The 26,876-nt window shown below is 42.2% G+C and overlaps 1 protein-coding gene across 1 annotated transcript in view; it reads right to left on the reverse strand.

Moving 5' to 3' along the window:
- LOC104159469 (contactin-4-like) overlaps positions 1-26,385 on the reverse strand; it is a gene marked incomplete at its 5' end in the record, with an annotated part of 83,176 nt that extends 56,791 nt beyond the window's left edge. Inside the window, 6 exon segments of the mRNA XM_009697381.1 lie at positions 2,581-2,731; positions 6,667-6,796; positions 8,322-8,458; positions 18,091-18,275; positions 18,911-19,013; positions 26,182-26,385. Of these exon segments, the coding sequence (XP_009695683.1) occupies positions 2,581-2,731; positions 6,667-6,796; positions 8,322-8,458; positions 18,091-18,275; positions 18,911-19,013; positions 26,182-26,385 (910 nt within the window).
- Positions 26,386-26,876: the final 491 nt, after the last annotated feature.

Here is a 26,876-nt window from a genome sequence, read left to right on the forward strand (position 1 = left end):
GTCTCCAGGTACAGACTGCAAGGATGGCGTGGTTAATAAAGGCGATGGCAAGGATTCAACACCCTCGTGCTCACGGGAGACACAACCAACTGCATATAAGAACTAAATAGGTCCAACTGCCAAGTCAACGGAGTGGTGTTCATTAAGACATTTTGCCAGATAGGCCCCGCTGGATGATCTGGCTGGCGGAAAAAACCCTGGGCTGAAGTAGCAGAAAATTTCACACCTGCTTGGGCACATTTCACGTCTGGTTTCCCATCCAGGGCTTGGTGCCTAGGTGGGAGGCTCCCGGTTCTGGCACGGCATGCTCGTCAGGAGGAGGAGGAGCTGCCATGTGCACCAACACCTCAGCCTTGCTGCGGTTTCCATTTGAGCTCAACACTGAGCTGCTCAGAGGACTGTGTTGTACTCACAGCCCGTCCTCCCAGCTGCTGCCTGAAGTCTGCTTGGGCACAGGGACTGTGACCAGCAGGCAGCAAGGTTTATACTATTTAGCAAGTTTTTATGACCATACCTGTGTCTTGCCGATGTGACTCAGGAGAAGGTTGGTCAGGAAAATTCTGTAGGTACAGCCTTACACGGCTTACACAGTTGTGTGTACCCTTCAGGGATGCTCTGGTGTGGACTCCCTCATGTCTACCATGGTGTGACTTTAGATGATGGGGTTCCACTGAGGGGAAATAACAGTGTTGCCTTGTCCCAGTTGCCTATTTTCACAAAGAATCTGCTATTTTTGAGGTATATCTCTTCTTCTCCTAACCTTGGTGGAAACCAACTGAAACATCTACAGCCAGTTCAAATAACCAGTTCAAAAGTTATTTGGAAGTAAACACACAGGCAACCCAAGCTACCACCTAGCCTTATGCTACCAGTGCATGAGCCAAACTCCCTTGGGAAATCAAGATCTGGGGGTTTCTGCTGTATTACAGCATCCAACTTTTAGGCAAATTTACAGATGAGAGAGTAGTGCTAAAAAAAAGTAATAAATCACTTTGTTGTCAGCATTGCACTGCAGTGACCAAGCAAGAAATGCAGTGCCCACGTTTCTTTCCTTCCCTAAGCCCTTGCTTAAATAAATTAATGCTTCCTCTCTCACTCCTAAATTAAAATGAGGAGAAAGAACTGTGCCATGCCTAGGAGAACAGCGTCAGAGAAAACAGCACATTTCAGCTACAGACTGTACCGGCAAGGACAGGGAGACGGATGGGACCTTATGGGGCTGACACTCTAAAACTTCCAGTATTTCATACTTTCCATCCTTTGCACAATCTTCACCAGAAGAGCAAGTTATTTCAGTTTTAAAAATCAATATACCTCGATCTATTATAACTTTGACCTTACACAGCTTTGTACCCTGGCTGCTAGAGGCAGCTCCGTGTAATTGATCACCCAAATCTTTTTATCCCAAGAGGTAAAGTTGAACGGTCCATAGACAATAGCTTTGTAAAGACCAAGAAACAAGAGCTAAATAAGTCAGAAATAGGTTGTTTGTTATTTTACTCATCTGGTTCTAAATGAACTATAGCTTTTTGTATACTCGTATACATCACCATAGTATATATTTCAGTATACATTACAGGCAGGTAGGTTGAATGGAGCAAGACTAGGCTTTCCAAGATAAAAGAACAGCTCAGGTTTAAGCTTTTAAAAATAACAATTTCCTGTAACTTATGGTTTTTTTGACCTTTACTAATAGGATAGGATTTTCCCCATCAATCCTAGTGGTACATCATATTTTGGAGGACTGTCAAGGACAGCTCTCTGGATCCCACTCTCAGGTGCTGCACAAGCGGGACAGATAACACAACCACACCTGCACCAAGTCAACAACAAATCACTGCAAAATCAGGTTTAAGCTTTTAAAAATAACAATTTCCTGTAACTTCTGTTTTTTTTGACCTTTACTAATAGGATAGATTTTCCCCATCAATCCTAGTGGCACATCATATTTTGGAGGACTGTCAAGGACAGCTCTCTGGATCCCACTCTCAGGTGCTGCACAAGCGGGACAGATAACACAACCACACCTGCACACAGTCAACAACAAATCACTGCAAAACCATGCCTGCAAATTTAAAAGGGAGGCTCCTACTCCCTACTAATGCTCTCCTTTTGAATTATGAAAAAAGAAAAAAAAAAATTACTTGGCCAGTCTGAAAAAGCTGTCTCCAAGTCAGGCGTTAGGACTGCCAAATTAATTACTGACCCCAAATAATTCCTGTTCATGGGACATTGAGTAATGTGCCAGAGCAGTGTAATTTGCAGTGCAGGGTTTCATCTCCTGGGAAATTTTTTGGAAAACAATGGCTATTTAGAGCAATGCAGAGGGAAAACATTTGCTTTTTAGAATGTATCTTTATCAGTTTCTTGGCAGGGATGTTTTAATAGTACACAGAGACTGGGATGAAGACAATGGGAATAGAAATCTCACCCCCAGCTCCTTGAGACTGAACACTAGCTGTTTTCACATTTATTTGCAAGTCAGTTTTGGGAAGCTATTAATGACAAATTTAGCTTTCACTGCTGACAGCCCTGGGTTGAAGGAAGCTAATGAATGAAATCGTTACTTTAAGACATTACCTCTCATTTTCTTTTAGGATGTCTTTTCCTTTCTTCCAAGAATAAGTAGGTCTGGGGGAGGCTTTCGGCTTACACTCAATGATTACTTCACCACCCACTTTAACAAGAGTTAACTTTTTCAAGAGTGTCTTGGAAAAGTCTGGACCGATGGCTGAAAGAAAAAAAGAAGAAACCCAGATCAGAATTCCCTCTGGAAAAAACAAAGTCAGGTTCTTTTGAATATTACAGTATTCCAGGGCTGTTTCTCACCTGCAATTCCTAAATGATCTGACTTTATTAACTATGTGCACGTACAGATGGGGCAAACAGACACCTGAATGCTTCAGCTGTTCACTTGTTTAGAAATGCATGTTCAGCTACAAACCTCAGAACCAAGTAACCTCGGCAGGCAGCAGAAACCCGCTGTCACGCACACCTTACTCGGTGCAGCACACCTAAGAATGATGCATGCATGAACTGTACAATGCATTTTTCCTTTTTTGTGTCATCATTTTGTCAAACATTGCTATGTGCAGGAAAATTGTCACAAACACAGAACCCATATAATTAATCAAAAATGCTAATATTTCCAGAAAAGTTGACATTTTCACACTTTATATTTTAATTGTTGCATAAACTGGGTCTCTTATTTTAATGCCATAAAGGTGGGAGACCTTGACATGGCCAGGTCCTGAACCAAGTAAAACAAGGCAAGACGGAGGTAGGCACCAGGGTACAAGGTACTCTTGATTCATCTTTTTTAGTCCCTCCAGGGCACGCTCGTCTGTTTTGTGAAAAACAGTCAGATATTCATTGGCACAACCAGCGAAGCCCTGCAGACACTCTGCAGCCTGGCTGTAAGGCAGGCTGGGGAGCGAGGAGATGGTTTGCCTTCTGATTCCTGCCGCAAAGGATTTTTAATGATTTATTTGATGGGACTCGATGACAGGCATAGCTTTGAGGCGTCTGCCTCTAGACTGACTCTGGCTGTGAACTCCCCAAAGGTTTTATTTATATCAAGTAGGACGATTAATTTTTTCAATATAGAAAGCTCAAAGCAAACAGGTGAGGCAGCTTAAGGGTTTTATGAACAACTCGTGCCCTGCTTGCTATGTCTTGCTGACAGGAGCTTGCTTTCTGGCAGATCAGGGGCAACAAACTCTGCCCAGTCCCCTCTAATTCTCTCCACCCTCTTTGCTAGCTGTGTGCCTGCACCCTGCACCTCCTGCACCACCCCTGTACCCCCCGAGCTTGCAGCATTTTCCTCAACTTACTTTCTTGCTGCACCCTGGGAGGTGAGAGTTTAGATCACTGTGCATTGCATCTGCCTGAAGCTCCATAAAATGATCTAAAGCTCACCTGAAGCAGCTGGGAAACAAAAACCTGCCGTGTGATACAGAAAGCAAATTCATTTTTCTTAGGGCATCTCGTCTGCCTCAATTCTTTTGGATATTGTTCCTGCCACAAAAGAGTTGAATAAAACATAATCCTATACTGATAATGGGATGGGCTTTATAATCGACTAGATCTCGTTTTCCACTTTCATGAATCAGAGTTCACTAATCTCTGAGCTGTCTTGTCTTCTATGACTAATCATAGATGGCTGATTTCATTTTAGCATCGAGGAAGACATGTATGTTGTTAAAGACTATAAAAGATCCATCTGAAAACCAACACCAGCTATGTAAAACATTTCAAAACTAAAGGAGGCATCCTGAGGACAATTTCCCACCAATGCACTCAGAACCAGATGGATTATTATTTATATCATATTATTGTAATTAATACATCATCATTTCTGGAAATAATTTCTCAGGTGACTGTCCAAAATTTATGAGCAAAATAGATTTTTGAATAATCCTGTTATTTCCACCTCTGTAACGAACAGTTTAGACTGGGTTGTTTGCAAGTCATTTGCCACTTCCTTCTTGGTCCTGTGTGACGCAGAGCGGTTGCACAATATTCTGTTTTGTGTGATTCTCTGATGTTCAAAATGTTGTCATCTGACATTTAGAAACTCTAGGCTCAGTCGTCAGCACTACCACAGCTCCCCTGTGCCACTTCAGGGGTAATGCATTTAATTTCTTCACATCTTATTTGCAAAATAAGGATTTTAATGAATTTTTTTCTTTTTCACTCTAGGTCCACTCTCCATTTTTAATTTTTTTTAAAACATTTAGCCTGAAAATTTTTTAAGGCAATGACTACATCTTACTATACGTTTTTACAATGCCCAGCACAACAGGATCCTGGTTTTAGCTGAAGGCTCTAGGCAATATAATCGGCAACAATAATAGAGAAGAATCACTCTGACAAAAGCTCTGTCTGTAATTTTCCATTTCTCTTTTTCACTTAATTTTGCTGTAAGTCTCACTTGCTATTAGTGGTGTTTAATCATTTCAAGTGCTTAACTTCAGGACCTTTTAAAATAACCATTGTTATACTCAGAAAGATCTGTTTAAAAGCTAACATTTCTCAGTGAGAGCTCAGAATACTGACCTCCTTTGAAAACTCTAGTGAAAAGGAAAATATGCTGTTTTTCTTTAAAAATATGCCAAATTAAATCACAGATCCATAGAAATTAATCTGCAGCATACCATTCTGGTACTTTTCACGTGACATCCAGAAGCAAGGTTGCATAACCCAAACGAGAAGTCAGCCAAATACAAGTTATCTGGCAGGTTTTTAAGAGCAGGCTCTCCAAGGTCTTTGCTTTTTGCACAGACATGAGGTCAGCCCTTGGGTGTTGCCGGGCATGGGGAGGCACTGGAGGTACCCACTGACAAAGGCTAAGCCTCTGTCTTCTGAGAGTATCTGCCTTCCTCCCAAAGGTTCATTTTTACCGGGGTTTTGAATAGACAGGAAAAACACCAGTGGGTTTATTTCGATTTCTTTCACGCAGTAACACGTCCAATAAATCTTAGCACTGTGAAGTCTAATTTATTGAGCATTATTGCACTTTTCTTGAACAGCAACACTGACAATCTTTCAAATGAATTTTTTTTTCTATGCAGGCATCTATCGCTGTTGATAAAAAATGACCAATAACTGAAAATGCCATAATCAGAAAAGACCTCATGCTTTGTTCTTCAGCACAAAGTGGGGAATGATGCTATTGAATATTCATTTTGAAAACAAATAAACCACTATTTTATAATAATGAATCCTCTGTTTAACCCTTTGAAACTACATATCTATGCTGACATAGTGGTTTCCAGGCCTGCCACTCGTACAAGAGCAACGTTTGTGAATGAGGTACAGACTTGCGGGACAGTGGAGGCTGGCAGGGACCTCTGGAGATGGTCCCATCCCACCCCTGCTCAAGCAGTGACAGCTACAGCAGGTTGCCTGGGGCCATGTCCAGTTGGATGTTGAGGATCTCCAAGGATGGAGATGCCACAGTCTCTCTGAGCAACCTGTTCTAGCATTCAACCAACCTCATAGTAAAGAAGTTTTTCTTATGCTTAAATGGCATTTCCTGCATTTCAGTTTGTGCCCATTGCCTGTTGTCCTGGCGCTGAGCACCACTGAGAAGAGCCTGGCTCTATAATCTCCACTTCCTCCCATCAGGTATTTAACCGTCGGGATTAACAGAAGCTCCTCCTGATATTAACCGGGACAAGCAGAGTAGGTGTACACAAAAAAGGTGGGGCAAAAGTTGTTTTTCTTGGTGAGCCTTTGGGATGGGAGCATTACGGTTGCCATTAGAATGGTGAAAGGTCTATTTAGATAGGTGTTTTTTCAACATTTCCTCAGGAGAGTCCGTCTCTGCAGCCCACGAGCAGGCAGTTACTGTCCCGTATGCTCTGAACTGCAACACTTGGGTTTCTTCATAAACCCTTCTAACCAGCAAGGGGTTGAGTGATCTTGCCAGCTCTCCATGCTCACTCACCTGGATGAATATGGGAAGACGGGGTGATGTAAAAAAAGAATTGGTTCTCTGTCTGTCCTCTTTCTCAAGTTTTCATTTCGTGCTTTACTTAAAAACCACTTGTCAAAGATCCTCAGTAGCACTCCTGCTTCAGATGCTGAAACTTGGCAAAACCAGCCTGGATGAAGGCTTTGCTCGTTTTGCAAGGTTTGCAGTGTTCAGGAAAGTAAACTTACCTATTACACTCAGTTCCGCACTGGCAAAAATGATGCCGTGTCTGTTTTCCGCTACACACTGATACATGCCGGCATCCGACAGGCTGACGTTTGTTATCGTGAGTGAGCCCTGCTCCAGCTGAACTCTGCCCTGTAGGAAACAGTAAAACAAAGAAAAAAGTAAATAAGATCTCTCCTTGGAACATAAACCCAGTGGTTGGTGTGCTGTATTTTACACCAAGGTAGACAAAAAAGTAGCAGTAATGGGAAGAATTTGCATGCTCCAATCTATTTGTCTGCCACCTAAATTTATGTCAGGTTAGATACTAAATGGTAAAACCACTACAGTACTTGGTAAATGCAATTTAAATTGGAGGACTTTCCTTTGACTTCTCATTGATTTAATACCCAAACCATTCAGATTAATATCCCTTTCAAGTAGATAAACTTGAATAAAAAAATACACTTTTGTTCCATAGTGGCATATCACAGCCAACTGTATTCTTTAAAACGTTTAAAATAATGGTACTGTGAGTATACATAGCAATGAAGGCTAGTAAGACTGGTTGCCATCTTAGCTAGCACAGAGAGGAATACTTAAAATCCTCTGCAGTTTACTGAAAACAATATAGATGTTAATAATTTAATGATCCTTTACCTCATAGCAGCCATTAATGTGACTTAAGTACAAGACCATCTGCTAGTGACCAGCATGAAACAAGTAAAATTAGCGTGTGGAACAAAAGACCAGGCTATCATTTGTCAGCCTAAGGATATGGAGCTCACGTTATCAATTTTAATAAGTACAGCAAAGTGTTCCCTCCCTCCCCAGGAGTTTCACCATTTAAAGCAACAGCAATATAAAGAGCTATTGGTTTTCTACTTGGCTGTAGGGCGGAAATTTAATTTTGTGCAATCTTTATCAGGGTTTAGAACAAATATGGGCTGCCATATTCTTTCACAATAAGTGAAGGGAAAAAAATGCCAGCTACTATGAAACCAATGCTTTGCTGACTTGTTTTAGTTTGTGGTTGTAACGAGGGGGATCACAGGACTAAGCGATGACCCTCCAGCGAGAGGCTGGGCAGACATGGCGGTGGGATGGGGTGCGTTTCCCCAGCTCCTGCGTATCACCCTTCTTCAGGCAGCTCTTTGTGTCCCTGGCAATGGCAAGTCATGCTCCTGGTTGCCCACACAGGGACACAGCTCAGCAGGAGGTGTGGGAACACCATTAAAGACCAGCAGAAATGCTAAGGTTTCATTAGCAGCTGAAGTTCACCTGAACAGAATTAACAAAAAAACCCCATAAAGCCAAGGGGATCATTTTGTGGCTGCAGGCTCCGTAGTCCCATTCGGCCACTCCCTCTTCTTCACAAGGGTCTTTCCACCCTTAGGTTTGTATTATGGATCCTTCATTTCACAGAGGACCTCAAAACGCAGAGCTGTCATGTGTCCTACTTGTCACTAACATCAGCTCTCCTCAAGCTGTACAGAGGTGCCCATCAGGCATGCCAAGGAATTGCTGACACCGCGGGGGGACTTCAGAGCACCGCCATCCTTTCTATTTCCATTCCAAAAGTAATAAAACATGCAGAGGTGAGAAAGCTGGCAGAGCATGAAAGCACTTGCAGAGCGTGCAACCCTCCTCCCCGGCGAAGGGCTCCAGTGGTGCCTACCTGGGGCAGCAGCGGGTCCCCGTCCTTCAGCCAGCGGTACGAGGGCTTGGGTCTCCCGCTTGCTCGGCATTAACAGACAACGCTTTCCTCTATGGCTGCATGTGCATCGCAGATTCTCTGAATCCAGTTGGGCTGAGCTGCAATGCAGAAGTAATGAATAAAGCCTTGTGTCTGTAACTAACTGCATGCTCTCTAGTTGCAAGCAAATGGCCATTTCTTTCATTAGCACATTTAAGAGTTGGATTTAATAACATGCTTAATAATTGCTAAAGTTTTTTTTCTTCCCCTGAGTCCAGTTCTGCTTTCTGAAGGTGGCACGTGTAAGATCAGAACCTGTTTTCGTTGCATTTTTAATAAAAACACTTAATGAAAAAGAGTAGCTTCAGAAATCCGGATCATCATACAAAAACAAAGCAACAGTTCATGTGCTGCCCAGTGGAATAAATGGCTCTGTTAGAGCCCTGGTCCTTTGAATAGAGACATTTTCTTCTTCAGAATCTATACGACTTAAGCTTCAAAGCTCTAAAATTCAGCATCCAACTTCAAAACTTGTAATTCAGAACTACTCTGTGTTGAAATGAAGGTTATTTCCAGTAACTTAGGCCTGCATGGTTATAGGCACTACTTCAGGTCCAAATTCTCAATCTTTTCTTAGATCAGGGTCGTATCTACAAGCACTGCCATAGGAAGTCCTTGCATGTGTACAAAAAATCTCTGGACTCAAAACCTGTATTAATGACATTGAACAAACCTAGAAAGTCCAAAAGCAGATTGGAGATACATTTTGGCAGAGGTTGGGGAAAACTGACATTAGCAGTTTTCAGACACTTATGACATTATATTTTCAGTTGTTTCACATGCTTTTAGCAGTTTGTTGGCTTTTTTTGAAATACAGCTTAAGTTTAGCCAGACTGCACATGCAAATCAAATTCCTCTAAAATTGTCACGTGTTTTTTGGAGACCATACAAAACCTTTTACTTTCTTATGTCACCTTCATAAACCCCGTCTGTCTAAATATACCTACAATACTTTTCAGAAAGTCCCATTAAGAAAACAGAGTGAGTTCAGATTTTTAGTGGTCACTTGCCCTATTTTGACATAAGAAAATCTGAGAGACTTAGTAGGAAGCTATTACCAGCAGAGGTCTCCAAGAACCTGGTTAATACTTTGTCCCATGTAATCAGATTAAAAAAAAGATTACCCCAGAACAGGTAATAACTTTGTATATCTCCTTTGGATAAGGACAGGGGCCAGAGAAAGGTCTGAAAGGATAAATTAAAAATTATTATATCAAAACGGTAAGTTCAACATACAGTTGGTATGATTACACCTAAAATGTGGGTATGTCTACCATGATGTGATGCTGGATAGACACGTTCAGAGAGTCGAGTGTCTTTTAAAACTGTGTCCAGGCTGTGAGAGATGTGTGCTCAGTTTCACACCTACCACACCGCACACTTCTCTTCTCATGGTGCCTAAAAAGCACAGAAGAAAGCTGAAGAATTTTGCACAGCATCTGAACACCAAGGGGCTTGCAAAAAAAGGAGAAAGGGGGACTGAACGTAATGACAATGCAGAAGCAAAAGAAATAGCTGAAAAGGAGATGTGAGCAGTGTTTACTTCTCTGGGTGCCCCTCCTGTCCCTGTAATACTTTAAGCTTGTTTATTATCTGTATCTAAAGAGATATGAAAGGGAAAGCTTTTAAATGTAGGAAGATGAAAGTCAGTTCTGTCATCTGGAGAAAGAACTTGAACAATTCCATCGAACTGAGACACGCTGAGCAACTGCAATGGGTTCAGTGGCTCAAGGACATTTGCAAATTACTCCTGAATTTACATATTGACTATTCCAACAGCATCCTACTCACAATTTTTTAAAAGAGTCTTACGATACTGTAAAAGGAGCTCTGTAAAACCACACAGATCCATTTGCCTTTTTTTTCAGTACTTAGTGTTTTACTGATTTTCCACATGAAAACAAAAATATCAGACAAAACAACTGAAAGCAACCTGTAAAGTAAGAAAACCCGTGAAGGGTAAGGTGTGCTCTATAACATATAAGTGTATGCTACGTAAAAAGAAAGGTAACTCTTGTGTGAGGAGGAAAGAAAATTCAGTATTTATGCTTATTTCACACAGGCTCCCCAAATAAGGAAAATTCTCACCCAAGGCAGCAAAAGACGTTACCTGTCCAGTCTTTCTGCCGTACTTTGCAGGTTGCACATCTGAACTCCCGCCCCAAGTAAGAGTGCAGAGATCTAAACGTGCGATGCTGGAAGCTGTCACCCCCGCCATTCATTTCACTCTTCTGTGCAGCACTCATGAGCTACGGCCCTGCACCATGCACCACTCCTCACCCTCTCCGGTTATTTTAACCGGTTAAGCTTTCTGCCCTAAAGCCATTTATGATGCAGACAACTACAGAACAAGCATAATAGGTCAAAAAATACATCTCAGTGAAAAACAGAGGAGTCTTTTGTTTCACAGGAGCTTCGTTCTCTGCTGCTCTTTGGGGGACTTTGCTAATTAGGTCAACCTCTCCTTTCAACAATTCATTTCAGAGAATGGCAGGCACGTTCTTGACTTCATCTTGAGTAATACACAAGGGTTGGTTCATGCAGCAAATATGTTTGAGCCACCAAATGAGAGTCACCATAATATAATGAAATTTGACAGCCTCCCATTGGGGATCATACTAAGACATGGTAACGTGACACAAGATTTCAAGCATGATAATTAAAATAATTCAAATAAGGATATGAAAGCAGCTCCATGCTACAACATTTTCTGATATAGTGACATTATTTGAGATAATGACAAGATTTAATTTGAGACCGGTAGTAGTGTTCTAGAAAAAGTCCTTCGGATCATTTCAGTGGCGCTGACCAAAGACGGATTCTGTCATATGATGGGTCTGGAAATATTTTGGCCCTATTTGGACTACTCAGATATTACTGGCCTTGGAAACATCCCGGAGGAAAAACCTGGTACTAAAGAAAAAAAATTACATGGAAGCTGATTAAGAATTCATCTGAGTTGCAAGAAAAAAAAAATCATACGCTAAATCTATAAAGTGGAAGAAAAAGCTCAGAAATATAAGCGTGACTCTTACATAAGGATAGTTTTAAAGAAAAATATCCCCCTCTGAGGTGATACGAGCTGTCTGGAATTTGTACTCAGGGGGATGGAAGAACAATGACAACAACAGAAAAAAAACCTGTTTACCTTTATCACCTTCCAGTCTTTATCAAAGCAAAGTGGGACATTTTAAACCAGGTGATTAGGAAAGTATGCCTAAATATATTCTTACTTCTCGAAGACCAAAAACTCCACAATGAGTCTGTCGTTCATTGTAATAAATTGAAAGGCAAAAGTAGGCACTGCAGAGCTGGACCAGAAATCATGTCCTAAAAGGCATCTGAAAATGAAATGACACAGCCGGTGATGATGCACTGCATCAGAAATGAGGAACAAAACCAAAGAATTATGGGACCAATATGAGAAATAAACCAGAAATAAATCTGGAGGACTTTGCAATTGTCTGTGAGTTCAAAACAACCAAAAAGACTAAAGCAAATGAGGTACTAATACATATACAGAATCCAATTCTCAGTCGGTGTATATTGATTGCAGTGTTCCTAAGCCAATTTATAGCAGCTGAATACCTAGTGCAGGCTGTGTAATTCATCATTAATGGCAGATGAAAGGCTGAATGACTTGTCCATTACTATATCTATTCTAAGGAGATTGAGACTGAGCCCTGGATCAAAAAAGTCTAAAGACCAGAAAGCCAAGCATAAGAAGTAAGAAAAACAGATGGGAAAAATACATGAGTAATTAAAAACAAAGAATGCAGCCAGTGTATAAAGTTTGTGCAGACAAGTGTACGCATCATCCTGGTCCAAATGGGGATACAGCTTCTGTAAACAAAACCTTTATGTCCCTAATTTGTTATCCTGCCCAATGATCACAGGAATGTGAAACCAGACTAAGTTATCGCTTCTCCTCCTCTCTTCCTTTCCTCCTCTTTATCCCTTCCTCCTGACCTCTACTGCCAATTAAGGACTATTTGAAATCTATACAACTTCAAAGCTGTGCAAATCCTCCACCAAAGTCATTTGCTTGAGTGTTGCACCGAAATGATCTCCATTTGTCTGTGTCTTTGGAAAGTTCACCAGACACTGCCACTTGGGCAGGATGTCTCCTTTCTGCCTCTCTAGAAGATTGACCATAATGAACCAGCCAGGACTAAAATATTAAAATCAGAGGAAAAGAAACAGAGGGAAATTTGCAGGAGTCAACCTAGCTAATAAAAATACTTAAATTGTCCCTACCTCTTACCTACCTCCTGTTCCATAAGCTATTCTGCATCATTATGTGACTTTCTCCCCCGTTACGCTGGGCACCAAAGGTCTGCAGGTATTACAGGCACGTTCATAAAGACCAGTCCTCATGGATTTAGTGAATTTTTCTCCCTGGTGCTCTAGACTGCAGCTACCCAGGGGACTAAGGGGGGTGTGGGGTGCTCTGTGAGAAGCCTTCACACTTCATTTCTCATACCTATTTGTATTTTTGCTTCTCCGGTTGGACAGCTATTTTTCCAAGCCAAAATCGTAATAATTTGAGTACTTTTCCTGAATCTCCTAAAAATTTATTTCTCTATAAGCAGTTTTCCAGCAATCCCTTGGAAAAGGAAAAGTGGAGGAGAAACATGCCTGTTCTCTGTGCAGAAACTTGGTCTAGATGCAAGACTTCTCCTGAGCAGCAAATCATTCAAAACTCAGAGTTACTCCCTCCTGCACTAAAGTCTGAGAAAATACATATTTCACTGGCAGGAGTCAAGACATCCTCCCTCCGAGCAGTGATTTTTCCCAGGGTGAGTGTAACCAACCAAGATTGGGCACGGCAATGACTGCTCCCAAGGCCAACCGCCCCTTTCTGGAAGGACGGATTTGGCTGCTGCCAAGGGTTTAAGTGGTGGTTAACCAAGAGTGAAATTGGCACAATATTCTGAAACAACACAAGATTTGAGAACTTTAAATAAAATGAATGTGGAGATGCTTGGAGGTGAGAAATCAATTGGCAATGTGTCTGCATAACAGGTAGAAAACTGCATTTTTTAGTGAGGCATGCAAACTATAATTAATAATAATATATACTTATCCTACTTATGTGAATTTTCTCGTATTTTTATCAGTCCAGAAACTCATTTTATTTCAAGTAGCTTTGAATGTTCAGCAAATTATTTGTGATCTGGGACCTAAACAGAGTAGAGACATACAACTGCTTGATTTTCACTTATGCAAATTTCCTTTTTAGACCTCTAACCATAATGAAGAGCACAATACGATATACATTTGAGGTTGTTTTATAGAGTGGCATAAAGTAGTTTTCGCACAAATAAAAAAACCACTGGCCCACTGATGAAAGGGTGACTCTTTTCACTGCAAAATTAAGGAGCTGCGTAAATTCCTGGTGGGACTTTGATTTGAGTAGTATTTAATCTGAAAAGCGGACCAGCCAATTAAATGGCTTCTGCTGAATATCTTACAAAAAGCTGCAAAGAACTGCAATTAGTTACAAATAAGTCTGTCTCTCTGCTAATGCAGATGCTGCTGTGCTGACACTTTTAGAAACCATTTTAACTGCAATTTTTTTCCCCTCGCCTTGGCTTGCCAGCAAAGTGCTGGGCAGGGAGTGAATGAGCTCAGGCAAGAGAGATGCTGGACGACCCTGGAGCAACACAGGCGATGCTGAGTCAGCACCTGCATCCGTGCCGGCTGAAACTGAGCCATTTTGGTACTTGGATATTTTCCCTGTCTTCCAGGCCGTGTAGGACAGTGTTCATCTGACTGGAAAGCCCAATGCCAAACTGTATGTTTTTGGTCATAATCCTGGCAGACAAACGTTCCTGGTGGCAGTGCAGCTCCCCAGCCCCAAGCACCCCTGCCTGTACTGGGGTGCCCGTCCCCAGCCCGGTAAACCCTGCCTGCATGGTGGAGCAGCCTCCCTCAGTGCTGCTTGCTTAGCGCTGGCGCTGCCAGCCCCACTGAACGTGCTTCTATTTGGATCACCTTGACAGGCAGCTATTTTTCCTGTTTTCTGTTATTCAGACGATACATGTCGTTGGGGCAGGCGATATCAAGACGCTGCATCAAGACTCTGTCATCAGACAGAGTCAATATAGAAAAGTGCAAACGCACACTGAAGCAGAGCCCAAGGAGTAAGCACTGGCACAACCATCTCATTTCACACTTCGCATAAAAAAAATACACTCATATTTTTAAAAAGTCCAGGAGAGCAATATGCCGGCATGGTGGTATGGAGACTTTTAACAATGGTCAGCAGAGAGAACCCGGCCAAGGCACATCAGTGGACTTGTAGAGAGGCATGAAGCTTATGCCCGTCACGGGAAAGGGTTTTAGCCCAGGGATGAGCATCCGCAACCCCTTATGAGTTCATTGTGCTTGTGCCTGTTGCCTCTTGTCCTGTGCTCAAGACAACCTTTGGGTTGTGACTGTCTGACAAAGGAAGATCTGACTGAAATGGCATCTAAACTTAACGTGAATGAAATAATGTCTACGATGATAGTAAACAAACATCTCCTTGATGCTGGTTTTACGAACAAAAAGGCAAATTCTTTTTAAATTAGCTAGCTAAGGTAATCTGTTTCCTATACTTCTGCCAAAAAAAAAATAAATTGTTGGCATTGCTTTTTGCTCAGCAGATAAATCTTAGCCTCGCAAAGGGTTATAAAATTTAAAATTTATGAGCAGCCAGATTAAAAATAGAATCAGGTCAATGGGAGTGCTTCCAAAACGTTGCGGATCAAAACACACAGCTGATGGCGTGGCGGACCCTCGCTGCTGAGTTCAGTGGAGAAGCAGGCGCTCAAAGCAGCGGCAGTGGTGCAGCCAGCGCTGTGGCAGTGATGTGCTCCGGCCACGCCGATGCCAGCTCACACCGAGGACCTCACCTACCTCAGCCACAGGGATTTAGCTGGCATGGGGTCTGCAGGTAGCAAGCTGCAAAGCCAGGAAGGCAGCGCAATGTGACTTAATGGCTGCTAAATGAGGGTGGAAAAGAAGAAGTTTTGGAGTTTAATTTCCTAATTCTCAGGAGCTAATTTGAGGTACGTGGTATCTGTTTAGGAATGGCAGACAGAACAAGAGACTTACGCTAAGAAAACAAGTGATACGTTGTTCAGAGTTATAATAGTCAAGGAAGCAGGTATAAATCACTGTAATTGCATTAACATTAACATGTTTTCTATCGTGTAGGCCTATCTATCAAGTAGGACATACAGCACTTACAACAAATGTTTTTGAAGAGCAATAAAATACAGCCTGTTGCAGAGGCTCAAAGCACAGAAAATGGAAGAACAGATCTTGCACGTTTAATTAACCTTTCCTGCTGCAACAAGAATGTCAAACAATTTCAGTGTCACTGATATGCTAACAGAGGAAAAAATAAACATTGATACAAGAATGAAATACAGCAAAAGTCAACCTTCCCTGACAACTTCCAGGAGCACTGAAAGAAGCTGACAACGGAGGCAACACTGGGTTATCTACAGCGAGCAGGTGAATTTGAATTTCATTCACTTTTTCTTTTTTTTTTTTGTTTTATACTATGCAGAGAGACAGATAACTGGGTTTAAAGGAGTCACATGGTTAGAGCCAGATTGTGATCTCCAGGGCACGCGTTGTGACAGAGTACATCACTGCAGGCACGCGGGACATCCGCCCGCCCGTATCACATCCTCCGGAGCGTTCCCTTCTCCGGGTGCCAGCCCCGACCCACCAAAAGCAACTTGAAAAGCTCTGCCAACATTACAGCTGTATTTCAGTAACGACATAACACTTTTCAGTTTTAAAAAGAAAAATGATTAAGGAAAATGACTTTCAGTTTTCACCATTCCTATAAACTATTTACAGTAAGTTACTTACCCTAAAAAAATTCTGCTGCCACGTGAAACTCCAGAGTCTAGCTTACAGAAAGTAAGTTTTTTTTTTTCTTTTTTTAAGAGATCTGTTTTCAATACTAAATGGCTGCCAAACACAAGCTATCCTTGAAAACTGAATACTTACAAACTAGTAACTCATTATCATCAAGACAACAAGGACTGTATTTTAGTCAATTATCTTTAAAACCAGTAACCAGCAGAGGTGGCAGGCTAACACCTCTCCGTAGAGAACTCCTCTGCGCACACGAAGAAAAGCAGATGTAAAGATAGTTCCCAGCACCACAGAGAGAGAGGATGACACTCCTCCTCCCATAAAATCTTGAGCTGCTTTGCTGAAATGCCATCTTGAGTGTGAAAACCAGCACTAGCCATGGTGGCAGCTTTTGTGTAGGATCTGCAGTCCTCCAGGAATGGGAGCTAGACTGGTAAATTCATTACAGTAATTAGATTATAACTTAATACATGCTGTGGTGGGAGTATACCAAAGGCTCGATTTACTGCTTTCAAGGCAGGCAGGTTTGGCCGTGGGTTGAGTAAAACTGTACAACTGATGAGTCTTTTCATTTACTGTCCACAAGGGAGAAGCCAGGAGAAACATACATTGTTTGATGAACAGAAAAAGAAATCTTCAAATATTTTAATTAAAAAAAGAAAAAATATTTTGAATCAACTCCAGATTCTTTCCTTAACATGAAAGACCTCACTTTGTTCTTGCTATTTCACTCCTTTTTCATGTTTTCTCATTTTGTATTTTACTTAATTTTAAAATAAGTGTTCATTTGAAACGGAAGCCCCAAAAGTTCTGATTTCTAAATGAAATGTCTTTTAGAAATATTTCCAATTTGAAAACATCCCAATGTATACTTTTTTTTAAAAAAAAATTACATTATCCACCAAGTTCAATCCAGTTTTGCCAAGAGGATTAGTTCCTGAACTCTTTTTCTATGGCAAATTTACCATAAATCAAAAACATTCTTCTCATCTCTGGAGTTCAACCCAATCTTCCTTGCTGACAGAAGCTGGGCTCTCATGAGCATCTGGGGGAGAAAACACTGAATTTCTCTCCACGTGCTCAATAAACAGCAACACTTTATTATGTTCCTGAAGACAGGGCAGCAACAAAACAAAGGTTTTTATGATGGTGGGGAGGTCTCTGCATGCCTGCACGCGGGTATGTAACCTACAGCCTTCTCCCTTCCAAAAAATATCAAACAGAAATTAAATGCCAAACCAACAGCCCGTTGGTACCTCTAAAACTCTTCTGACTCTCATTCACATCTACGCAGGTAAATCCACAGTAACTCAGAGCAGCCAGAGAAAGTCTCTAGGTGAACAGGACTCTGCCAGCTCCAACAGGGTTAAATCCCAACTTTCCAGGCTGTGCAACCACTGAGGCCTCTTGAAAGCAGTCCTTAATTGGTTATAAGCAATTAACATTTATTAACACAAGCTGGGGCAACACAGACATAATGAATCCCAAGTTGTAACCAGAGGATGCTCCACAAGAATACCTGCTTTACCCTCAGAACCACAAGAAGGCAAATGAGCCATTTGCAAGTGTTTTCTGCATGTTACCATGCCAATGTCCTTCCAGTGATGTGCTTCTGTTCCAATTGCTCTGATTCTCAATTAATATGCACCATTCAGACAGGTTTTATTTCAAATTACACCCTTTTTGAGATGTACTGTTTGTAAAAGAAAGTAATTTTAAAAATATTGCCCAAAATGACTTTCTCACAAAACATTTACTGCATTTTGCAGTTGATATAATAAAACCCCCTGAGAGCAGGCAGCCTGCTTACCATAAAATGTCAGTTGTCCTCGTGCCACATTTTTTCCTCTCACATTTTCAGCTACACACTCATACAGTCCAGCATCTTCTTGCTGAAAATTTGGGATTTCAAGAAGTCCACTTGATCTGTGTCTCCTGGCTTTTCTAGGTATCTGTTTCCCATCCGCTCTTCTCCAGCTAATCGTAGGAACTGGGCTAAATAAGAAAAATAAAGCAAAGCAAGACTTGCAGGAAAAGCTATGGGTCTTGTCCTGCCAGCTCTTCCCTGACCAACTTAACACTCTTTTTTCATGTTTGAGGATGAAGAAGACATGGTCAGTCTGAAGATGCCAGCACAGGATCTGGAGCAATTTTATTATGGGTGGCTTATATATAATATAAATACACCTATGTATACCGATGGTGCATAGCTCACAGTCTTAAAAGCAGAAAACTCTGTATTATTAAAATGCTGTTTTGGCAAAGTTGAATTTGGGGTTCTGCTGTGACAATACATCTGTTTTCCTACCAGTCCTACATTTTGATTTTGGAAGCGTTGCCAGTGTTTACGCTAGAACACGAGAGGTGTTTTAAGTGTTGCATGAGACCTCAAAACAGGAGATGCACAAATACATCTTTACAAAATAAGTTACATCTTTTCTCTTCCTTAGGAGTTTATATTTTGGGTGAGCAAAGCCCCTGACTCCTCCGCAAGTCCTTTCTCTGTTATGACTGCTTGCGATAAGTAACTCCTGCTGAGGAAAGCGAACTATTAGGAAATCCTGCATACCACGATACAGCACTATGAAAGTGAGAAACTGGAGGAATAATAATAACGGATCAAAACTTACTTCCCCAAGGCAAAGCACTCCAGTTTCACCGTTGTTCCTTTTGCAGATGGAACCGTTTCTGGGAACTGCACTTCTATTTTCGGCTCATACTCTCCCATCACCCCTGTGAACATAAAATGGATGCTAAGGCTTGGTTGAATTTTTGCAATAAATTCGCAAGTGTTCCCATGCTAGCACAGAGCTGTTCTATACATCATTACTTGCCCAATTAATCCATTCATTTTAAACATGGCCTGTTTCTAACAGCCGTGTAGTGTGGGCTCTTTTCCCACTTACTGCCAGAGGAAAATCTGAACCAGCGCTCCACACCATCTGCCAAAGATTAAAATTTCTTCATGGCTCTGTTACTTTTTGCGTTTGAATATTCAGGATTTTTGCAGATAACTTGTGAAATAAGGAAAGCAATAATAAAGGAGGTTCACCACCTTCTAGAAAATGAAATGTGGAACAAATAGCCATTAGGAAAAATTTTAAAAGCTAATCAAGGCTTCTATTAACTTCAAGGATTTAGATGCGCAGAGACCATACACTCTTCGGGTAATTTCTTTATTTTTACAGCCCCAGTAAATCACGTATCGTGGCAGCCTCTTTATGAAATTGTGTTTAAAAATTTGTGCACATAAAAAGGCCATTATACTCATGACAAATGGCTACATTTCTAGTCACTGTGCTGTCTTAAAACCGGCACATATAATTTCACCAATAGTGATTATCAGCTAATTGATGATTGCAGTTTAAATCTTCACTGCGCGGCGCTTCCTGGACGTTGGCCAAGCGCGGGGCAGGCGAGGAGTGTGCGGGCTGCGAGGCGGCAGCGGTGCTGGATCAGACCAGATGAATGCCACCAGCATGCACAAATACAGAAATGAGGTGGCACGGATAATACAGGAATGACATAGCATGAGTTTGCAGAGATATACAGGTGAGTCAGGGCTGCTTATGGTGGCTTGTGATCGCAGTGCTGCTTTCTGTCCCCCTGCTCTGCAAAGAGAATGCAAGAAAAGCCTTTTTTCCTTTACTTTTTCACAGTTAGAGATTTAAAGCTGAAAATGCTCAGTATGAGGCTTACATCAAATCTACCTTTACTTGCTGACCTGTGTATTACCTGTTCTGGTGCAATCGCAGGTTACATCATCTTTCTTACAACTCATTAATTGCAACGAAGCATTGCTGCTATGTTATATAAAGAGTAGCTGCTGCACAAGATCAGTCATCACAATTAAATGCATTCATTAACAATACGAATACCCTCTCCATAGTGATGTCCTGGCCAGCACATATAGCAGGAAACCCATGAGTCTGTGTCAATGCTCCAGCATTTACATACAATAACAAACAAGAATTAATTACAGGGCATGCTACTCGTTAGCCCTCTGCACGTTAACACTGCAGCCCTGAAGGGCTGGAAGTGTCTGTTGCCATTAACATCACGGAAAATCCTCTCTGTTCTCCTGATTGTGACTTGCCATATCTTTGCAACCTTGCCTAAATTTCTCCAGCCTCCATGCTAAATGTTCACTGGACGAGCTTCAGCCAAAGCAAGAACAGCTACTGCCCAGTGGTGTCCAAGGGCAAGGCTGGGTGTGAACGTCTGGGAGCAGCAGCACCGTTTTGCTGATATTAGAACTTATCGAGATCTTTTCCCAGAAGAATATTTCCACATTCTGCAACAAAGACTGCAAATTTGGCAGAGGAAGAGTTTTTGAGGATATGCTTCCCATGAAAGTCTGACCAGATTCAGGCAGCTGTCTCCCCTTGGAAGATGCTGGCTTTCAGGCTGGAGACTTACTTGAAGCAACTACGGTCTCCATCACCCTCCTCGAGAGAGCTGAAGAGCTCCTCGATGCCTGTGCCACTTGCCACCACCCGCCTCACCCTACCTCAGGTGCATGAGCAGAGCGGACGGAGCTGCCCCCAAAACCACTCCGCAGGTTCCGTCGGCAGCCAGCCGGAGGGTGGGAGATGACACGGTGGCCAAACAACATGGGAGAAAGGGAGCCAGCCCAAGGAGCTGACTGCCCACCGACGGGCCGGCTACAAACCAGTCCTCACAAGCAAAATCCACGAGAACAGTTCCTTCCTCTGCACCTCCTCCACTGCTGAAGCAGGAACTCAGTCCCCTTAGGCAAAGCAGGCTGTAAAGTATCGTGTGACACGAACAGGCTATTTAGGAAATTAAGGCAGAATGTATTATTAATATGTTATTCACCTGATAGTGCAGGAGACAGGAATGGGAAGGAGGAAAAATGGCTTTTTTTGCTTCTCTTCACTCATTCCTTTTATTGTTCCTGTTTCTTTGCCTCGGGCTGGGACTGGAGAGCTCTAATCCCAGGGTGACAAAACCCCAGACCGGGATGGGATGGGATGGGAAGGCTACCTAGGGCTGTAGGACATCAGCTCTGGCCAGCGTTACCCAGAGGCCTGCAGCTCTGGTAATCGCTGCTGCCTCTTATAACTGCAAGAGCAGCTGTTTTACCAGTGTTACTGCAAACTCTAACTACTTAAAAACCAGGACTTGTATCTGGAAAAATCGCAAGGCTCCCACTGCAATGACAACCTACCTACATATATCTCTCTCTCTATAGGGTATGCTCTGAGTCCTGCTGTCTCTGCTTTATAGGAGAAACAGCAGTGCACTTGAGATATCTCCATCCAGAATCCAAGACCATTTCCACGCAGACAGCAGGTATTTTTCCTGCTGTTCCTGGGCGATTTAACATCTGACTCAGTTGTGCAGGTGGAAGGGACCGGGGAGAAAATAAAAGACTAAAATAGACACCTGGTTTGTAGCTTGGAGAATGCTTCCAGTGTCATGGCACATCAGATGCTCTATGTGTTCGCATTTCAGATGCTTTTGTATTCTTCTTCCAATTTCAAGGCTTAAAATGTGCTTTTGGATGAAAGTCTCAGGAATTCAGAAGCAAGCTAATTTGTCTGAGGAGATGATATGCATTTCCTGACAACACCTGTGAAATGTTAAAGTTTAATTGGCCCATACAGCTGCTGCTGATGGTAATTTTATTCCAAGACTATTTCAGTTCTTTCCTACCATTACTGTTTTAATTCTGATATAAAAAATCCAACGTGCATTTTAAAGAGAAGTAGTAAAGTACTGAAAGAGTGGCGGCTCTCAACACCTGGGTGCTCCTAACAGGCTTTGGCTGATGTTTGCTGCAGGGTTGGGATGGTCCAGAGGGTCCTAAAGGTGCTGCATGATGGTGGGGACGGCACCCCCAGGTACCCGCTGCCTTTCCAGGGGGAATCGTGCAGAGACTGCGGCCTCAGTGGGCACGGGGCAACCAGACAACAGACGTGTTTTTATTAAATAGAGAAGGCAATGTTGCAGGTTTGTTCCCTTTCCTCCTTTCTTCCAGTCCACATCCCCCAGTGAGCTGCCAGAGGGCTTGTCTGGCATTCAAATTTAAATTATTTTTCTTCTGAGCTGCAGTAAGTGTTACAATCCTATTGGACACCTTACTTCAGGCTTTAGGATCATTCTCATTCTTCAGTGCCATATACATTTAGGTATTTATTGTATTTCCCAACATAAAAATAGCTCAGAGAGCCCTTTCTCCACAACAGGAGGTACCAGCTGGTAGTGTCAGGTCTGACTGTCATCCTTGCAGAACCCAAGCTGAAAACAAACCTCAATACCTTGGGAAATCTAGAAAACCATAATATCCTTTATTTTATTCCTCTTATACACTAGCACTTACATGATGTGAAAAGGAGTGCTGCTTGTCATTCCTGAAAACCTGGGCTGGAATACGGGTGCACATTTCAGGAGGACAGGTCCCAAACTGTACACGCGTAGTTTCGGGGACTGCTGTGCTTACGTGACGCTGTATTTAAATCTTTCATCCACCTGCACTGCAAGCATCCTCGCCACCACAAATCCATACAGCTACATGAAAATATTTAGATAGGGGGTGACTGCATGCATTTGTGAGAGGGAAATAAGAGGGGACAGAGGAAAAATATCCTTTTCCCAGCACACACTGTACTTTGTACACTGTGTTTATCATCATCAGATAACCTCTGTCCACAGAAGCAGAGAGTCTGAGTTTGCACTGACCGCGACAGCTGCCTCAGCACGGTGTGTTCCTACCACTGTCCCATAACCCTCTATGATATTTATCTCTCCAAGGAAGAAAAGTTGTCTGAGGATAGCCGGAGGACAACTAACGGGATAAGAGGCACCTTCTGTTTCCACAGCACAGCGACAGGGAAGGAACCTGAGTTCTGTCAACAAGAGCATGCACTGCTGGTTACAAAAATCTGCTGTAAACATCATCAGGAGATCTATAACTATGAAGCCTCACAGCTGAAAACAAGCAAAAGAGAAACACAAAAGGCACAGGTGGGGAAACCAATCTGCCTACAGGATCTGATTTCATCCCCTACACCCGTATCTTTTCTTTTTCCAGATTACAGCTCAAAAGCCTGGCATTGTAAAGCAAGCAGTGCTTTAAAAAAAGCATGCTGAAAAGCTCTTTTTCCAGGATGATTATGTTCAAGTAAAATAACCACGACAAAGATGGTAGGTATTCAGCGTAAAAAGCCTAAATGATTCACAACTGAGTCTAGAAAAATTAGTGCCATAAACCGAAGAAGAAACGTGAAAAGAAACCTTGGGGTTCTCGCGGATGTGCCATCCTGCACACCCAGCCCGGCAGCAGTGAGCTGCGCCAGGGGAACCAGGACCCTTCATGAGTTCAATGAGCAGTCTGAATGTTGGCTACAGTAAGAATACCCACCACGTACTTCATACACATCTCTGCTACAACAACTGAAATTCTCAGTATTGAACAGCATAAGGTCAGCTAAGCTGTGAGCATCTGAACTCTGTTTTGTTCCTACAGCTCCGAAATTAGGAAGTTTTGGTTTTTGAGTTAGAGAGTATCATCAGCACAAGAATCTTCTCTTTCCCCTCTTCAACTCAGTGTCAAATAATTAAAAAAACAAATACAGGTGCTACTCTTAGTTCTATGTGATCAGCATTCCTTTTGGATAGTATCTCATTCCACCATTTATTTCTTTCAAAGTAACGGGGCTACGTGTCAACTACAGGCAGCCATAATTAATTCTGCATGACAGCAAACATGTTTTGCAGTTTAAAAATAACTTTGATTTTGGGGAAAAACAGAAATTTCACAAGGAGAAAAGTATTTCAATATGAAGCCAACCAGGCAATAACTTGGTAACTTCTAGCAACAGACGATTTTATGCAGGGTGCATTGGAGAAGGTCAGCATGTCCCGGCTGGGATGACAGCCCTCCAGCCCAGGGCTGAGGGGCCTCAGAGCTGCATCAACCTCTCCATAACTCAGGAGCTGCCGGGGGGACAGGGGACCCTCCCACCCCTCCTCCCGAGCTGTCCGAGGGCCCCGGCAGACATGGCACCTTGCTGCCTGCCCAGGCAGCAGCCAGAGGAGCAGTTCAGTACACGTGAATCAATTGGGAAAGGCACAGTATAGATTTTCTTCCATTTAACTCACTAATTGAAATTAAATGGAACTGAAACATTAATTGTTGATGAGCTAGCCTCTGAGCCTACTAGTTTAATGATAAGGTGTTATAAAGAAAATAGCACGTCATATATATTAAGATATACTGGACATGTCAGATACAAATACAAAAGATAAGCAAAACACATCTGCCAGTGGAAATATGACGTGCCTCACATTTTACTCACTCCTGTTGGCCACACTTCTGAAGCAACATATATAACTTCTCTTTTTCAAGCACGATAGTGTGTTATATTTGGATTTTATAGGGTTACTCTATCCGGAATGAAAAATTGAGACCTGCTGATTTTTAATAGTTAACTGTAATATTAGTGCAATCCTATCTTGAAGTACCCATTTAGCCTGTGTTCAGCTTTTGAGTACAGCCATCTTTGGCTCTACGGATACAACAGTACCTTTCTTGTTTAACTCAGGAATGTATTCCCCAGACCCTCAAAGGTTCAATTAAAGTTTCATATCTTTAATAAACAGCAGAGTGCACTTCATCGGGGAACATTCCTGTGAATTACCTCAGGAAGGCAATCGGCCCCTGTAAATAAAGCGGAGTGTGCGGAGGAGCGATGCATTGGGGTAAGGTACTTGACAATCAGGCTGCCTAGCAATCATCCCAGCATCAGCACCATCTCCGAACAGAAGCAGACATCAAGCCTGACTGTGATAAATGGAAGCACTTTCAGCTAGGTAAGGTTTGCATAAAAGTCCTGTTAATGTAATACTTACAAAATAGTTCTTCTTCAACACTGAAAATGTTAGTATGAGAAAAATTTAAATATTCCTCTTTATCTTTCATACCTTTGATGACTTACTCTGGACTCAGAGGGACAGACTTACTGTCACTGTGTTTATAGAAATGCAGCCTTCCCTGTAACGGAGAGTAGATCTGGCACACACCTGGAAAAGCAGCTGTCTTCACCCCTCCCAGCCTAACCACGCCACTGTCTCAGTACTGATGATGTTTCCAAACTCCCCATCCGCAGGAACCATGTTAACGTGAAGGGGATGGCTACGGGCAGGAGGCTGGCAGCAACAAGCCTGTATCTTACAAGCAAGGAATTTTTGTCAAACACCACTAGGTGACAATGGATCTTCTTCTAGAAGAAGTTTCTAATAATGCATTTCTATTTCTGGAACAACTGTCCTAACTGTTATCCTTTAAACGGACAAATTTTAATTAATTTTAATTGCAAATTAACATGCAAATTTATTTTTCTTATCTACTCAAAAATTATGACGATACAAATCAATTGTCTGTATAAATTTAGAAATCCTCTTTTGGTTTCTTCTCTGTTTTTTGTATTATTCCACAGACTACTAAAATAGCACTAACTTTGCTGGGAAATACAGCCCAAGCTAACAGTTACTGAAACAACAAAGTGCTTTTGTTCACTTTTGGGTTGAGCAAAACTAGTACATCCAAACTCAAAAATCTATTTTATTTCCTCTCTTTGGCCAAGCGTCACCAGGTTTTTCTTTTATAATTATTGCCTGATACTGAGAGTTGTTCCACTGGTGGGAAGAGCAATCTTGGCTGCAGCATCATAAACCCCACCACTGTCCATGACTTTGAACCACAGCTAAAGCATAGGTCTCCAGCCTCAGGAAATCTCTGTGAAGGGGAAAATCTTTCCCTTTACTCTGATATAAATATTTCAGGCCATTTCTTAATTTCTGGGTGGCAGCCAGTCAAAGAAAACAAAACAACCTCTCCAACCCCAGCACCCAACTCCCCTCCTCCAAGTCCTACCATCATTCCTGAGGATGAGCGGGGTGGGGGGACCCCAGACTCTGCTGTTGGTCACCGTGTTCGTCACCACGCATGTGTAGTTGCCCACGTCTGAAGCTTCCACCTTCGCGATGTACAAATTCCCAGTCTCTTGCGAAACGAAGCGGCGATTGTCCTGGTGTACGAAGGTCGGGTACTCGTTGAAGATCCACGCGTAGGTGAGCTCTGGAAGCACAAGGTACCACCAGCATTAGTGACAGGATGCGCATCCTCACGGGGCACGGTCTGATGCTGGGCTCCATCCCAAGACAGAGCTGGAGCCCCCAAAATTATGTTCTCCCTGCCCCCTTGGGTTAGGGAAATCAGAGATAGCATAGCCCATGAAGTGATAAAAAGGCTAACATTTTGCAAGTTCTCATCTTTATGGCTACAAATGTCAATTTCTAACTGTGACACTTCTGAGCCTGCACACGGATCTAATATTCTTGTTGCTCCTTTGAGTTCTTCCAATCCAGAATATAACGCATTTTACAAGAATCTCACCTTTTTGTCATGAGCATTTCAGCCTGAATAATGATTTTTATTCTTTCTTACTAATTTTTTTTCCTTTAAACACAGTTACGACGAGGAGCTGCCAAGCCATGTTACCACACACTGTATGTTTTGTTCCTTTGGAATTTCTGAATCAGCAAAAAACTGAACACTAAATTAAGCAG

This window comes from Cariama cristata, unplaced genomic scaffold (assembly GCF_000690535.1).
Source record: "Cariama cristata isolate BGI_N322 unplaced genomic scaffold, ASM69053v1 scaffold12533, whole genome shotgun sequence".
Classification (NCBI taxonomy): Eukaryota; Metazoa; Chordata; class Aves; order Cariamiformes; family Cariamidae; genus Cariama; species Cariama cristata.